Source organism: Apteryx rowi, unplaced genomic scaffold (genome assembly GCF_003343035.1).
Source record: "Apteryx rowi isolate R43461 unplaced genomic scaffold, aptRow1 scaffold_3, whole genome shotgun sequence".
NCBI classification, from domain to species: Eukaryota; Metazoa; Chordata; class Aves; order Apterygiformes; family Apterygidae; genus Apteryx; species Apteryx rowi.
The window spans coordinates 93,191-110,480 of NW_020449418.1; the positions used below are offsets into that span (position 1 = coordinate 93,191).

A 17,290-nucleotide genomic window follows, 5' to 3' on the forward strand; every position below is an offset into this window, starting at 1 on the left:
CAGAGAGAGAAAAAGCTACTCCCTTGTTCCACTACTCGTTTTATGACTTGATTATTTAAAGATCTGGCAGTTTTGTTCAGGGGGCAGTCTGGGAGAGATGCTACATAAATGTTCACAGAAAAATCTACAAGCAGGCTGAGGGCCAATATGAAGTTTCAGGGTAGCCTGGTGATTGTTCTGATTATGAGCATTTTAGTGAAACTTCACTAACATTTCAAATTTGATACGCAGATTTCTCAAATCAATTTTGTGCAGATCAGTTGGTTCAAGCTTAGTCTACCATTAAAACACCAAAACGTATTACCATTTATCTATAATATCAACTCTTCCATCTCTTGTGTAATTAAAAACTTCTGTCCTCATTTTCTAAACTGCTCACCTCCCTATTTCTGCTTTCATCTTTACTTCACACCAATTTGGAGCTTAACCTTCAATTTGATCAAGAACATCAGCCTCCTTAATCTCTTTCTACTAACAAACACCTGTACTTCCTCTTTGGTACTGTCCAGTGTGTCTGAAGCCACTTACAAGATTCAGTTAGTTGCCCCCTTTCTTCCCCTTGTTAAAGTTATTTTGAAGCAGGCTGAAATCAAGAGGAATTTTTCAGTGGACTTTGGATCAGTCACTCCTAAGGCCACTCTAAAAAATCTGTATTTTGCAGGCTGTCTGGAGAGATATGTCTGCAGCCTTCAAGACCATTGTGTATTAAAATTCCCTGGATATTTTTATTGTTAGCATGCTGGAGCAGGGAGGGTTTCTCCTTGCATGTATGGTTGCATCTGAAGATACATTTCATTACTCAGGATGTAAAGCTATGAATATTATAACTGTAGTGATTGCAGACTCCAGTATTTTATGCATGACTAGCTTTTATTAATAGCAAGATTTGGGGTATTTGTATATGTTGTTAGCAAGCAGTAAGAGTTTGCAGAACATCTTCCCTCACGGTTTCGGAACCACAGAAGTGGAATCTGAAGAAAACAAGAATATATGAATGCCTTGAGTTGCCTAGATTTGTTCAGGTTGTACAAGTGGATTTGTTTTAATATAAGCCAACATGATTTGTGATTTGACACAGCTCTGCTACCTGAAAAGAGCACAGAATACTTTGAGCTCCTAAGTTCGCAATATTACTGCTGGTAAAAGTATTGAGGGACTGTATTTATTCTGGTTGACTGGCTTCCTTCCTTTATCTTTACAATTTTTTTTCCTCCAATTTGTGTGCTACCAGCACTAGATAGATGCTAGATGCTAGTGCTAGGGGCATGAGCCAATAGAAGAGTGAGTGCATATTTACTGAAACACTCTTTGTCAGCAAGATGTTTTGGTAAATAAAAACTACAACAGAACTTAGGAGCTCTGCTCAGTGGTAGTGCTGCTGGGCTGTAATTATTTTGCTTTGCTTGAAACTGTCTCCCGTGTTCTCTTTCATGTGATTACATTTTAACTATGAATTTTTATATGGGCCTAAAACATTTACTGTGCCCTCTCCTCTAAGTCTCCAGTCATGGGGTGGATAAAATGACATAGCTGGTCGTATACTGGATCAGTAAGTCAGGCTTCTATAATCTGAGCATCCAAGCCACTATCCACTGAAGTCTCCAGAAGTCTATTTTAGTCGGTTTCAATAAACTTTAGATTTAGTCTTTCAAGCACAGCTTCCAAGTATTAGCCTTGTTCACTGGAATGGTAGGCCTATTATTACCATTGGTTCTTGTCAAACATGATCTTAAGGACCGTCAATATCAGTGGAAAACTTCCACTGATTTCAACTGACAGTGAGTCAGTCATCCTAATGCAAGCTCAGATATGGATAAGCACTTCTTGTAGACAGGGAGTAGGAACTTGGCAAGAACAATGCTGATAATCCAAGTCAGTACTAATTTTTCTTACCAAAGAGCTATACAGGAAATTTGCTCTTCTAAAGCCTAGATGTATTTTAAATTTTTCTTTGAAGTTATTTAAGAAAAAGGGCTGAAGTACTAGTAAATGGAATTATGGATTAGCAGTATCTTGAAAGGAAGAAAATTAAAGGTTTTCTTTAGAGTCTTTTAATGCTTTAAACAGCTCTTCTCGTGCAAATGCTTTTACCCCACATATAATTTTGTCTCTTCCCCAAGTAACTTTCAAGATTGTCTTAATGGATATACTTACTCTTCTCTATTTTCTCCAGATTGCACAGTGACGTTTGCAGCCCCTAGTTTAGGCAAAGTTGGATTTATCCAGTTGTTGTTCCAAAGAAATTTTACCTTCGTAACTGTTCCAATATTAACTTCTACATCAATTAATTTTGTATAAGTACTGTCTGGTTTGAGGGATCCCCTTTGAAAAAGAAAAGTTGATAGACATGAGGCATGCTGACATTTAATATTAGTTACCAATCCAGTCAACTGGTTGGCTGTGGTAGCATTAGTAGTATGTAGGTAATGAGATGGAGTTTAGTTTATAGTATGGTAACAGTGTTGTTGCCCAGTGTTTCTTGAAAGATGCAAAGGCAGGTAGGCCTGTTGCACTGCAATCTTACCTCACAATGAGGACCCAGCCAAAGGAAATCCCTGTGGAGAAGTATAGCTTGCTCCCTGTTCATTATGTGGGCCGCGTTTGCACCAAGTTTTGCATATAGATGTAATCTAATTTAGTGTTAACTGATTTATATGATACAGATGTTGGATTTGTTTGGGATGGCCAAAAGGATTATCCACCAGCTGTGGCTGTCTACCTGATATTCCTAGACTTGCAGCAGTGTGGCTGTGTCAAATGTCTATCTGCTCTTGGGTCACCATAGTTTATAATCTGGCATACTAACATAAACAACTACTTAATTCTTGTCACACCAGTGTAGCAAGCTCTAAATGGCAGCAATTTGAGACTGGTAATGGCTTCAGCTACTAAATCTTGCTGAATATGAGTCAACACTTCAATCCTCTTCCTTTGCCCCCCACCTCCCATTCCCACAGTCTGAAGGTGAAGAGCTACTTTCTAAAATTTACCCCTGCTGTACGAAGTCAAGAGACATTTGAATGTGTGATGTGGTTATGGTTGTAGAACCATCATTGTAGGCACAGCCTGAGAGAACAGGAGGGGAAAAACAGAGGACCCAGTAGGATCGCCAAGGCAAAATCTCTACAATATTAACAAGCTTCATGAGAAAGACAGGTGGTGACATTTTTATTCCTTCCCCAAGCTTTGCACTTTGATTCATCTGCGTTCAGGTGAGGATGTTCACTCTGTCTTCTCCCTATTAAATGGCTTATGGTAGTGGAAGTAATGGGAGACAGCACAGACAGTCGTTTTGCCTCTTTGTTTCTCTGCTCCACAAAGATCCCTGGTAGGCTAGGGCATCATTTACTGCGAAAGAATTGCTCACTCCCAGGAACTGAACTGACACAGGCTCTGCAGCTGCAAATAGCAGCTTTAATGTGCTGGAGCCCATTCAGTACTGGCAGCCTCATCTCAGGTGACTGCATGCAAACTGAGGTTAACTCATAGCAAACACCTTCTGGCAAATGTGAAGTTATTCTCTGAAGAGTGGAAGGGTTACTGCATCTCAAGAACAACAACAACAAAATCAGAATGAATGCTCCCCATTTTTCATAGTTTCAGCTATTTTAGTTGAAATGAAGAAAAATTCAAATAAACAAAACCACATGACTCAAGCAAGCAACTTCAGCTTAAGCAGGCAAAGTCATGAACAACAAAAAGCAGATTTTTATGAAGTGAAACACAAGGTAACTTTAGCTGTAAGCAACATTTTTCAAGAATAGCAAAGACAAAGAGATCAGAGTTCTGCTAGCATAAATTCAATAACACCTATGCCAGACATCAAACAAGCTACACCAAAATTATGTGGTGTAGTCAAGATCACGATTATTTTTTCAGTTAGGAAAGATGAGGGGCTGCATTCTAACTTTTGCCCTTCAAATGTAAATCCACAGTGACTGAACTGTTTCTGCATTTCTATCAGGGAGCTGTACCTGAAGGCAAAATTTGGTCTGTAAAATAGGACCAATTTAAACAAAAGTATTAAAAATACAAACTAAACATTCTATAGGAGAAGTTTCTTTTCTATTAAATTTTGAACTTACTGGAAAATCTGATGCTGCTTAGTGTTCCCATTACTTCCATACAAGGCAATATTTGCATATCCGTTTACTTTACTCTTCCCAGAGAGCGTCACAGATACCTTGTACCTCCAACCTATACAGAAGAAATACAGTAAGCTAGATTGTACCCACAGAAAATAGTCTCCAAAACATCAAGTCTTGGGTTTTTTGGTCAGTATCCTACACTGTAGTTGAAAGCAAAAGAAAATTATCACTGTCTTTGACTTTCAGCTCAAGGCCACATCCCAGGCTGTCTGGACTGAATGGATTTACCACAATGTTCTCACACATGAATCTTTGTGCTCCCTATTTTTCATTGGGTTATAACCAGGCAGAGCAAATATAAAATACTAGCAAATCAGATTTGTCATTGTGTCCCAATGTCTACGTAACAACATAAGAATTGGGTAGAGATTTTTGTTATTTTCTGGAAAGAGAAAGCTAGTCCATAATGTGGTGGAGACAGTACAGGCCTCAGCATTTTGACCATGGAAGTTTTTACATACAAAGTGACATTGGAAAGAGGGAGGCATTTAAATGTGTTGGAAGTGAATACTGATATTGACTAGTATGTAAGCAGTGTAAAAGGAATGTAAAAACAAATAAACACTGAAGCCAAGGAAAATCCTTTCTGTAAATGGGAACTTACCTTTAGCGTGCAATTAGCAAAAGCATCTTTTCTCCCTCCCATTCTTGTTTACAAAGGGGAAGGAAGAGCTGTCTTATGAGAGCTGATATTTTAGAATGTATAGGATAACTTAGGTTGTAGAGGACCTCTGGAGGTCATCTGGTCCGTCCCCTTCTCAAAGCAGGGCCAACTTCAGTAGGGTTGCTCAGAACGCTGTCTAGTTGAATTTTTGAATATCTCCGAGGATGGAGTTTCCACAGCTTCTCTGGGCCCCTGTTCTTGCATTTAACCACTTTCATTGTGATTGTTTTCTCTTAATTTCTAATAAGAATTTCCCTTGCTGCAACTTCTCTGCATCCACTCTCCATGCACCTCTTAGTGCAGTSTGGCTCTCTCTTTTCTATGACTCCATTTTAGGAAGTTAAAAAGAGAAACTGGATCTCCCACCCCCAGCCTTCTCTTCTTAGGACTAAACAAACCCAGCTCCCTGGCATCTCTTTCTACGTAATGTGTCCCAGCCTCCTACGCATCTTGGTGGCCTCCACTTCGCTCTCTCCAGTTTGTCGACACTGTTTTTGTAGTGGAGGTCCTAAAACTGGATATTTGTATTGGGGCAGAAGAGGAAAAGACATGAGAACCAGTCATTGCACTGCTGTAGGCTCTGTTCATCTGTTCAAATTAATTGTAAAATGGAGGGGAGGGAGAGATGTTTACAAGGACCAGATAGCAGTGGAAACATTCAAGACTCACGAGTAAAATTTTTGGCCTCTCCAGTATTCAGGTAAAGTTTCATGAACTGAGTTTTAATTTTCCCTTTGAATTTATCTGCGAAGTGACCCATATTTGGGCATCCATCTTTTGGGCACGGGAAACAACTTTCCTAGTGAAAACAAGCAGATCCATTAACAAAGTTTACCAACACAGCTAAGAAAACAAAAAATCAGTCATAGAACTTATTTTAACATACCTACTTAATTGGTTCTGAATTACAGCAACAACAATTTTCAAATAATCCTTTCTGTAAATAGGAAAACCTCGTATAAGCTACCCAACTTCCTCAAAGGCTCTGATTTTTCAGGGATCCTTGGTTTTTCGTGTGCCATTTAGCTCGCTCCATCCACACCAGTGACATTTTTGAGTAAGCATGAACTAGAGTATGGAAGATGAGGTGTCCTTCCAGCAACTCTTTGATAAGAAAGAATGATGTCCCCTTATATTTTCAGGCTGGGTCAACAAGGGCTCTTCATTCTTCTGTGTTTTGTCCTAAAAATGCAGCTTTCCACCATGGTGACAGAAGCAGGTAGTCACCTCCTCCCAAATTGATCTGAGAAGCCTCCGTCAGGTGCTCAGAAGCTATAACGTTCATTCTAAGCACTACACATTTTTATACTTGTTATTTGCCCTGTTCTCTTCTGTCTGTGCTGCCTGGCTGCAGGATATAATGAGCCTATTACCTCCCTGCTAACATTAGGTTGTAGTTCAGTACCTCCAAGTCAGGGACAGGGAAGAGTTCCCTGACCTTGGTCCATAAGCCCACATGTTTTGTCCTTGAGGCCATCTTAAGTCACCACAGTACTTTGACCATGGACTGACCTTGAGACGCCATTACATATTATTTTACTTCCTATTGTTTTGAATAGAGAATACTTAAACCATATTTGAAAGCTCACCTGCTACAGTATGGGATTCTGCTTATTGCTGTTTGATAAATACAGTCAGTGATTACCGGGGGAGGCACTCCTTACCTGTTCCCTGGATTGACACAGCAGAGTAGGCCTGGGGAAGCCACACCAGCTCTGGTTAAGTACCTTATGGCTTTCACATCAGCACAGAACCAGGAATACCTCTGCTGTGTTGTTACCTTTTCTTGCTTTGGTGCATGCCAGCTGCTTGAGCTACAGTACTTTAAGATGCCCCTCACTTCTCTTACAAATACACTCATTGAGTGCAAGCTAGCATAAATAGGTTGAACTTCAGATGCATAGATAAGAGCCACTGCTTTTAAAATGGTCCATCCAGAAGGTCTGAAAATACTTACTGTTTCAAAAACATCATATGAAGCACAAGGATAGCCTAGAAATCCATCAGGGAAGATAATACTGTCAGAGTAATACTTGTAACTCCGCAAATGATTGCAAGCCACAAAGTCCCGAGTTCCTGTGAAAAGATGCTCCCAGGTTAGTTCTTCATTTCTGTTAATATATGAGAAAGGATACTGACATAGCACTTGCCATGTCTTTTGACTGCATCATCCCTCCTCAAGAACCTTGTTGCAGTTCTTGGAGTGTCAAACTTGAGATTTGAACCGTTTTTATTATGAATTGATGCTCCAAGGAATGCCATGGACTCAACAGGCATAAAATGCAAACTTGAAATGCATTGTAGAGAATTACTGTGCAGCTCAGCTCATCCCCCTTCTATCCCCTCACAAACACTTAAGTAATCTGACTGAGTTTCACAATAGAAATGAGGATTGCATGAAACAGGTCTTTTGTAGGCAACAGTTTGCATTACCTTAACAAAAAGAAACCAAATGAAAGGTATTTAACAATGAACTTCCTAGGGCAATGCTGATCTGTTCCAACTGAGGACTTCGAAACAAAATTATTATTATTATTATTATTATTTGGAGCATGTTTAAGGAAGGGAGAATCTCAAAATGTAAATAACGAATAAGTTATTTCTATTGAGTTCCTTAATTTTCCTGACTTTAGAGTAAAAAGAAGATGATATATATGTGATATATATGTGATATACAACACAAATATTTCTTTGTGATTTAATTCCCCATTATTGATAACAAGTTTACTCTGGCACAAAAAAAAAAAAAAAAAAAAAANAAAAAAAAAAAAAAAAAAGGTAATGCTGCATTGAATAAAACCTGTGGAAGGAGGTCTCACGATTAGGTTCTTGGATTCCCAGAGTTTATATACTGAAAGGGGTCATATATTAAAAAGTTTCCAGAGCAGAAAACATGTTTTTATGTTTTGTGAAGTACAATTTAACTTTATGATACTATATGGAAATTTTCTAATAAGAAGAGCTTTTACTAGAACCATGCAAAACAAAGAATAAACAAAAATGTATCTGAGCAGCCAATCTTTTTTTAGCTGACTGAAAATAGTCACAATGACATTGTTTCTATGCAACCTAGATTTGTAACAGGTAACTTCAAAAGAGAAACTAATAAAAATATATTGCTCTATCGCAGAAAAATTGCAGCCGAAGAATTGCATAATAGAAGGAGATGTGAGTATCATTGTCCTACTCCACCCAGTATTGCTGCTAGGTAACTAAATAATAGAAACAAACTTAAATGTGTTGTTACAGACCATTCCAAAATTTGGCACAGTTTAAGTAGCGTTTGTTTCTACTGTTAGATACTTCAGAGCAGACTTATTTTTCTAGAAGCAAACCCCTTGTATTATTCACTTTTTGATCCCTGTATGGGAATAGGTTCTGGAATATGGTATGTCTGAACATAAGAGTTTCACTGCACTCTGTGGCTGTCATTGTTGACAGACACACCAACACCTAATACAAAACACTCGAAATAAGAAAAGTTAAGTCATTACATTTTGAGGGTGACCTTCCTCTGAATTAACATACTTACCTTCCCAGATGCCATCAAGATCTACAACCTGTGAAATAGGATTCTTCTTACAACCTGGCATTTGCTCTCCTCCATTTGGATAAAAATCGAGATGTCCTACAGCTGAGCTCATTCCAAAACCTGAAGTATTTAAAGCAGGGGTAAGCACATTTTAAATGAATATTGTCTCATACATACAGCTGCTGGCATGAAGTTTGTCTGTGGTACTTTAGAACATGAGCTCTCAGTGACTGGAATGGTATTTTTGTTACGTCTGCACAGCACCTAGCACGATTGAGTCATGATTGATGATTAAGACACTCAAGTGCCACAGAGCTTAAATAAATAAGTAATAATGCAAGGTGAACACTCACCCAAGTTGGGGATGGTGGGAGCTGAATCGGTGTGAATAACATCAACAAAGTTTGCATCAGACTTATCCAGTCTGACTTCAATTGGAGTGCCTTGAAAATAAGGTTGAGCAGGGTCCAGTCCTGAAAGAAAAATATTTGTGTTGCATATAGATAAAGAGATACAGATGTATCTTTCTATATAACAGTATGATTGTATATGACTAATGTCACATTTATAGCTCTCTATGGCTCCTTGTATCTAAAGAGTATAGGCGTTAAAAAAGGGATGGCATGCTTTTACTTAGGGTGGAATCCCAGGCAGGAGAAATGCGTATGCATACCTATTGAATTTTACTGATTTACATCAATATTGAATTCCAACACTTGAATATATTATTATTTTGAGAGAAGTTTAACTAGAAAGAAAATGTTGCCCAAATTGAGGCTACTGTGTCTGCATCCCATATAGCTTGTCTGCATGGTTTCTAGAGTACCTTGTTTGACCAATTCAGGAGTTGATACTGGTAGTACTGCCAAGTTCTTGAACTACTGAAAACCAATATGCCTACTGGTGGCCCCCAATCCAGATTTTGGAACTTAGTTCTCAAATGTCTGGTTTTGAAATCATGATCTTTGCTTCTGATCCTAGCATGAAATGGTATTCATTTGCTCAAATTGCTGCAGCAATTTCAGGAGCTTGTAAAGTCTTGCAAATTACAAAACATATTATCTTATACTTACATCTCTTATTGTCCTTGGGAAGCAGATTTGGTTTTGCTTGTGGACTGAATTTGGTAGGCTGTTAGTTTACAAAACTGTTAGTCCAAAGCTCAGGAAGCCCCAAGTCCCTGAGGAAATGTAGTAATTGAAAAGGGCTGTGTTGATAACATCTGAAATTGTCTTCTGTGTGTGAAAAGTCACTCTGTTTAATGCACACTACCCTTGGCACTGCCTGTATGATGAATAAGGAGATCAAACAAGTAGCTTTAAATTTTGTAAGTGCTGAACATGTTAAAAATTGCTAAATAGTGCACACTGCAGGATGAATTACCTGTATTTTGAGAAGGAGTGGGTTTATCACAAGTTTATGTGATAGTACCTCTTTTCAGTTTTGTTTTCTGGGAGAGTACCAAATGTATTTTAAAATAGTCAAAATGTAGTCTGTGCTTTGTGAGGCATCTGGAATACCTCTTTTAGCAATGAATACATATTATAATAAATGTGCATATTTGATTGCCATTTGCTTTTTTTAAGAGTCACTTAAAAATTTAAGAAAGACAAGGGCTATTCCTTGAAGAAAGATGTAGGGACATGGTGAATGGTTATTCAGAGGCTGTGTTGCTCTGGCGCTCCTACTCCAGGTGGAAGCTGCCTGTCACTGTGTGCTAAGAAAGCCTGCACTTCTCAGGAACTTATTCTTGCCTCTCTGGAGTAAACATTTTCATCATTTAAGTCTTGTGTGTAATAATAGGATTACAAAATGGTGAGGTTCCTTCAAGAGTTATTTGCTCTCAACTAGTTTGGATAGAGTGCGGGTGACAAGCCAAAGAATGCTGAAAAATGAAAACTTGCTTTTGGATCTCCTGACATACCACAAGGGAAGATCAAAACACTTCTGGTAGTAGTCACAGAAGCTTGATCAATTATGTCTTATAAGACAGAGAGACTATTTTTTAGCCCAGTGGAGAATGTCCATAGACTTCATATTCAGGGTGACATTTGAGCATCTCTAAAGTAAACTAGATCCAAAAATATCTTCTTTGAAAGAACTAAAAGGGAAAACCTAGGTCAGCAGTAAAGAGAAAAAAAGCCTCTGCTTTCTTACTTTCTCAGAGCTCAGTGTGTGTAACTCACAGCAGGGAAAGAAAATAGAGCAATTCCATGCTAGCAAGATGAAAACTGATTGGTACAGCATACTAAAAAGGAAGAGAACAAGTCCATGTTCATTTAAAGTGTCTCAACTCAGAACTGTTAGCAAAACTGATAGCAAAACAGTGGTACAAAATAACTAACTGCTCACTGTTGTGCTGCTTCTAGCATGCTTTGGTGGGGCCTGCAAGCAGTGAGTGATATGCACCAGATGTGTTGCTATATAACAGGCTGGAATAATGAAAGATGAGGATGGCAGGAGAGAAGCTGCCAGGATGAGGAAGACAGAGACTTTCTTGGTCTGTTATATTATAGTAGTGTTGAACAAATGGTTTAGAAAAACAATCATAGCTGCTAAAGCTGGTTCAGGTTCCGTGTTAATTATTGTGAGTTCATTTTTAGCAGTCTCAGTGGAATGTCAGTATGTTATGGCATCAGTTTTGTGCTGTTCCAGACTAGAGTTAGTCTGGAGCTAGCTGTGGGCCCATTATAGGCCCACGTCTGAAATTCAGGTGACAGTAGAGGAATCCTGCCATATGGAGAAGAAAGCAACAACTTCCCCTGCCGTGGGCACAGGGTGCAGGTACAGATAATCACTTTCTGAGCATTCACAGGGACAACATCAGCCCTTAGGTAATGCAGCTTCAGAGACTCTCTTCAGGGAGCACAAACTGCTCCCTCCAGTGATGTTGCTGGGTCGGAGCACCAGAGAGTTTTATAGTAATTGCTGCAACTGTAAAGGTTCCTGACCAGGTCAGCTGATGTTATTGCAAGGGATCTGGGTGCTTTTAGCTGTATGGAGCCTTTGCATTGCTGTGTAAACATAGGCACACAAAATAACCATCAAATTGGGCTGTTTTCCCACACCTACCTGGGTACTGCTCCAGGCTGCACTGTGAGAAGATGGTAAATTATATATTGCCCAAATAACCTTTGACTGAACTACAGCCCACAGTCAGATGTAATTGTAGGGGAAAATGGGAGGCAACGTTTTGCTAAGCTGTGGTGTCTTTCTTAATTCTGACTTACCAGTTATTCTTCCAATCCCTGGCCTCCTTCTCCCAGCCTCACCTGCCACATGTGCTCCAAGGCTGTGACCAATTATGTGGACATTGGCTAGAGAGTATCCAAATTTTTCCTGAGGAAAATAGTAATGTAAAAAAAAAAAAGATTTCAATTTTCATCAACAGTAGGGAGAAGTAAAGAAGGACTGCAAAGCTACTCTTAGTTTGACAACAGACTCAGGGCCCAGTCTCCAAGGGAATCCTACAGAATTTCAGCATCTGTTTGTGGTTTGGGTACTTATGTCCAAAACCCCTTATCCAGCTGTTGCCCTCTTTTGGAGGTTCCTGTTTATAATAGAGTCCTGAGGGGCTCTGTATCTTTTCTAAATTCTAGACTCAGTGAGATTCACAGATTGCTTATCTGAGTTGCAAGGTTCAACCTGGAAAGGATTCTCAGCTACATCTAGCAGGGCAGATATCCCATAAGCTTGAGGTGGAGATGAAAGAAGAGATGCCTTCAGCCTTTTGGGGTTATAATTCAGTGGCTGGAATGCAGATGTAGAGAGTGAGACGTGGGTTACAGCACTCCTAACCCCAGCATACTGTATAATTTAGTAACTTAGAGGTCTCCATGGGAAATGTGTTCAGAGCACTTACTTAGACTAAAGCAAAGCTTTGAACCAAGCCTCGCTTTCCAAGTAAAGTGTCTTCACTTTGCACAAATGGCTAAGAAAGGGGGCATATAGCAGCTTCTGTAGATTTAGGCACTGTGTACAACAGCTTTCCTCTGCGGCAGCTAGGAAGTTCCTATTTGTTCCCAAACTTTTTTGCTCACCTGAGAAGTAGCAGTTGTTCTGCAGCTGCTGCTAACTGCCAGCTGGTTTACTGTCATTCTTAAGGGCTGTTTTGTAGATTTTGTTGCCATGAGAAGGCAGTTTGCTATGTTAATTATTTCTGCATATTTAAAACTCTTTACATCTGTTAACATATATGGAGTAACTATTCAGCTGTACTATGGGGATATCTGGTAGAAATTCATATCTGTAAGTTACCTAACCCTGCTATTATGTTTCTATAACTTGAAAAAAACAAGTCTATTGTTTTCAGCAGAACTTCTAAAATAATCACTGAGTAGGAAAAAATGTTTTTTGCTGGTTACATGCACACTGCATACTTAAAAGTTCCTGAATCATATATATATATATTTAAATCAACATTATGACTATAGCTTTACAACCAGAAGATTCTTACCATAAGAACATTTACAAAATAAGCTATTTCAGCGCCTACAACACGGACGTTGTTTGATGCCTGGGTATACTGACATCTCGAGCCTTTTTTCCAGTCTATGCAGATACAGTTCACATCTTCCACTGTAAACATCCTCTGGTTTGTAAAACAAAAGTAAAAACCAAACAGTTCCACAGCAAATGCAATCTGAAGTTGATTTATGTTGCTTATTACAGCCAAACTCATAAATGCTGTATCAATTCCTATGAAAACATTTTAAGAAACAAACTCTTAGCATGTATCTGTGGCCTGCTTGCACACAGGCACATGTGTGCTCACACGATATTGAAATAGGTGGTTTATTGCAGTAATGGCCACACCATCATTTCAAATGCCCAAAGCAGTAATTTCTACAGAGGAGAAAATAGGATGAATATTGGTACTTTTAAGTTTCAACTTCAATCAAGCTATGTATGTAACATTAAAGAAGAGCTCTACTCATGTACTGATTCACTTAAGTGATTTAAAAGTACATCTTTAATTATAAATTCAATTAGAACTTGCATTTTATCATCATTAAAATCAAGAGTGTTTTCATGTTATGGATTCTTAGAAAACAGTGCATGTGTTTTGTTAAGAGGGTGTATAAATTGCTGCTGTCAGTGAATATTCATTTCAGATTCATGGCTTTATTTTGGCATATATATATACGGGCAGATACTTCATTGTCTGCCACAGAATCTGAAGCCTTGCTTTTCTCCTCTGAGCTGGATTGTTTTGTTAAGTATATTTTGCTTTAGCAGCTTTGATATATTTATTCTACTTTCCTTTATGTTGAGACATAGAAAAGCATGCAAAGCAAGTTACAACTAGCGAAGGACAGAAAAGGCAATAGAATTGTCTGTGAATATGTTAGAAATGGTGAAAATAAAGGTGCACGTAGCACTATTACTTAATAAGAAGGAGAACAAAGAACACATAGAAAGGCTGAAGTACTCACAACCTTTTTTGCTCCATTCTTTATTTAAAAAGATGCATTGAGACTGAATTTTTTTTGCAATAAATTGGAATAGTGTGATAAAATCCCAGGCCAGAATAGGGAAAGAAATTAAAGATTTATTTCAAGTCTGTACAGCCTAATGAAAATCAACCAAAAGGATTTAAGGGGACTAGCTGAAGCAAAATGCGAGCTATTTGAAACCATCTTTTTGACTGTGAGGTTCCAGAGAAACAGAAGAGGGCAAAACAAAACTCTGTTTTGTTAGACTGGAAAATGAGAGACTGAAAATTATAAAACTTCAATCTGTTTATGATACTTCGAACAAATTATTAACTAATAAATCCAACAAACATTCCTAGATATATATAAGTGATAATCAGCAGAAATTTTTCAAAGAGAAACTCTCAAACAAATCTAACTTCTTTTCTTTTGGCTAGGTAACAAAGAGAATCAGGTAGTGGGGATGCAATAATTATAAAACCTTGATTTACGTGGATTTTCACATTGTTCTTTATAACATTCTCATAAGTAAAATAGGGATATATATTTTAAACAAAGTTGTAGTTGTGTGGATAGTTAATTGAAAAACCCTATCCAGAAAGTATCATAAGCTGTCAGCTTGTATTTTGTTCTACGCTCCATAAAATTCCTTGCTTTTATTAGCAACTGGAATAGAAAGGATATTTATAGGATTTGAGAAGACACCAGGTCAGTAGGAATTGCAACTGTGTATGGGGACAGGATTAAGAAATAAGTTGACAAATTGGAGAAATGGTGCAAAATCAGTAAGAGTGCTTTGTACTTCACCCACTATTCATAGCAACTTCTAGGTTGAGTGGTATTGTTATGAAATGATCCTCTGAGGTCCCTTCTGGCTATGAATTTTGACAATATTGTTGCTTCTGTTAATGGTCAGTCCATGTCCTCAGCCTCCAATACCCAACTGGCAGTCCATACCTGTGTGATGGACTTCCCACACCTAGAAACCTGTCTCTTGTCTGCAGAAGTACGAGGCAATAGTTATAAATCTGCAGTGATTTTTGTAATCACGCTCATTCCTAAGCAACAACTTGCCTCAGGGTTTATATTGTTTTTACCACAAATAAAGACATGGATTGAGCAAATCCTTCTCACTCACTTCACTTATGAACGTGGTTCATTTTGCCTGAAGTTTTTCCTCAAGGTGCAGAGCTACATATTTGAGTTGCTGACATTTTGAAAATAAGTGGTCATTTCCCCCTTCTTATCAGTACAAGTAGCATGAGAGAAATTGGCTAGAAATAGAGAAAATAGACAATTTATAGGAATGTATTATGAATGCATAATAAGGAAACTCACAAGGATAGGATCTCCATATGGTACATACCTTACACATGTCTGACAGCCAGTTTTCTTCTCCTTTGTCTATAAATCCATGTGTAATAAATCTGGTTATCCTGCTTGCATTAAAATTTGATTGCTCGATTGTTGAGGCATCAATTGCAGAGATCTCCTGTTGTGGATATTGAATTATTAAATATTTAAATCTGTTTTTTGTAAAGAGCTTATTAAAATTGTGATGGAACTAGAAAACACTTGTTGTTATTGAAGACCAGAACTGCGTTCATTTGTATAGGCATTTAAATATTATGTAACACTAAGCTTATCTGCAAGTATTCACATGACTTAAGGTTTGCATTTCCATTCAAACCAAGGCAAGCTTTGTCACATATCTTGGGGCAACCAGGAATTTACTTTTAATATGTTTTCCTCATATGTGGAAACATTTACTCAACAACTTTATAGATGTGCAGTTTCCTAGTACTTCTCAGTGGTCTTACAGAAAAGTGGGTGTGTGTTGCTTCATGAGGGCTGGTGGAGAATTTCTTTGCTGTAGCAAAAGAGCTGTCAGTGAGAATTCTGCCCCACAGACTTTTCCAAGAAGCTGGAAAAGGTTGTCTCTTGAATAAACTGGAGCGATGGCCATTTCTAACATTTTCCAGGAACACTGTTAGCTTGAGTCTGTGTTTATGTGTTCTTTTTGCATGTGATCTAAGAAGGTTTAAACCACAACAGTTCTTACTTGAAAGTTATCAGGATTTTCTCTTGTGTATAGGAGGAAGCGGGTGTCTATCTTTTCTGGATTCCAGGGTAACTTATAGACGGGTCTTTCCACAGTCCCAGACCATGGTATATCATCTGAGAAACATCCAAGCCGTTCATAGCAAACTTCTTTGCCTGTAGCGCACAGATCAGATCATTAACATGTGAATGAGCAAAGAAGTCAAGCAGTCTAGTAATAATACATAGCTTCTTCCCTCTAGCAGTCTCTTGGTCTGTTGAAACTCCTACAGTTAAAATAAGGCAAAGACCAACAGTTGGTCTCTCAGCTCTGTAAAGGCTGCAGTATACCCCAAGGAAAGTAGCCACCCTATTGCCTGTAAATAGAGAAGGTATTCAATGGAGTTTCTGTACCCTGCCTTGGGTATTTTTCCTCTGCTGTCTTTTGCCTAACACAAAGACAGCTGATCAATTTTTCCTAATACCGAGCCAAGATGTTGCAAATAATCAGCAGTAACCTGAAACTGTGCTGAGCAGCTGACTACATTGTACATGAGAAATTTTATACCAGCCAGTGCCTTCTGCTGAGTATGAAGCTATATGCCCATTGGGCTGTCCCCTCCTTGCATTTTCTGCCTTTCCAGCACTAAAGAAGAGTACAAAGAATTGTTTCCTTACACCTTGGTCCAATAGAGAAAACAAGTGCAATGGGTTTGCTTTGAGATAGAAAAAACTCATGCTTCTAATTGCATGGCCCTAGGGTGGGTTTTCCAGAGTGGAGAAGAGAGAGGACAACCCCTCCGCCCCTCCACCCCCAACACACACACACACACACACACACACACACACACACACACTCATCTCGCTGTTCTTGTTCGTGAATGAGTACAATGTAACCCCAGTCAGTTAGTGTAGAGACACTGTAGCGTAGAATACTATCATCTCATGAAATATAGCAATGTAGAAAGTCTGTATTAAAACTAAACCCACATTCTTACCTCTGGCTGTGCTGACCAGAAACAGAGCAAGTATCCAAATTCCAAGCATCTACAACAGTGAAAAAAGAAACAGCTAGGACTTGCTAACCTGCCTGATTGGCAAGCTAGCTTTGGTGTGCTGAATTTTTCTCGTGGTGAAAAGGACCCTTTGTCTTCTCTGCAACTTGTATCTGTGCCTGTTTCATGTGTGAGACGTGTATGAGTCAGTTTTATAATAGCTAGCTGCAGTGGTGATTGCGAGGCTGCAAAATCTATTAAAGGCTCATAGCCTAAGTCCAGAGTGACTTTTCTCCAGTCAGGGCTACACTGCTATTGGGATGCATTCGAGCTACTTTAAAAGTAGCATAAAGATGTCAATATGAGGGGCAGCCCCCCTTTGAACTGCTGTCTTAGGAAGGCATCTACCTGACAAAGTAATAAAAAAATGAACCCAACTACTTACAGTGCAGCCTTGAAACTCCATGCACTAGCTA

At 38.7% G+C, this 17,290-nt stretch overlaps 1 protein-coding gene across 2 annotated transcripts; it reads right to left on the minus strand.

The window, feature by feature from the left end:
• Positions 1 to 907: 907 nt before the first annotated feature.
• On the minus strand, positions 908 to 16,866 carry LOC112967987 (inactive pancreatic lipase-related protein 1-like). 2 transcript variants are annotated; one of them, XM_026069728.1, is made up of 12 exons: positions 16,818 to 16,866; positions 15,842 to 15,996; positions 15,146 to 15,271; positions 12,801 to 12,935; positions 11,575 to 11,683; positions 8,698 to 8,817; positions 8,345 to 8,464; positions 6,770 to 6,888; positions 5,482 to 5,611; positions 4,086 to 4,197; positions 2,155 to 2,322; positions 908 to 971 (listed from the first exon to the last, which is right to left on the minus strand). In XM_026069728.1, the coding sequence occupies exons 1-12, from the start codon at positions 16,864 to 16,866 to the stop codon at positions 908 to 910; spliced, it is 1,407 nt and encodes a 468-aa protein (XP_025925513.1). The 2 variants fall into 2 exon arrangements, with proteins under 2 accessions (XP_025925513.1, XP_025925512.1); XM_026069727.1 differs by having other exon boundaries at positions 15,146 to 15,268; positions 15,833 to 15,996.
• Positions 16,867 to 17,290: the final 424 nt, after the last annotated feature.

Coding starts and splice junctions, on each gene's coding strand:
- LOC112967987 (XM_026069727.1), bottom strand. CDS start 16,866: ATGCTTGGAATTTGGATACTTGCTCTGTTTCTGGTCAGCACAGCCAGA. Junction 8,465..8,697: donor TCCCACCATCCCCAACTTGG/GTGAGTGTTCAC, acceptor TAAATACTTCAG/GTTTTGGAATGAGCTCAGCT. Junction 6,889..8,344: donor TCTTGATGGCATCTGGGAAG/GTAAGTATGTTA, acceptor ATCTTTTCACAG/GAACTCGGGACTTTGTGGCT.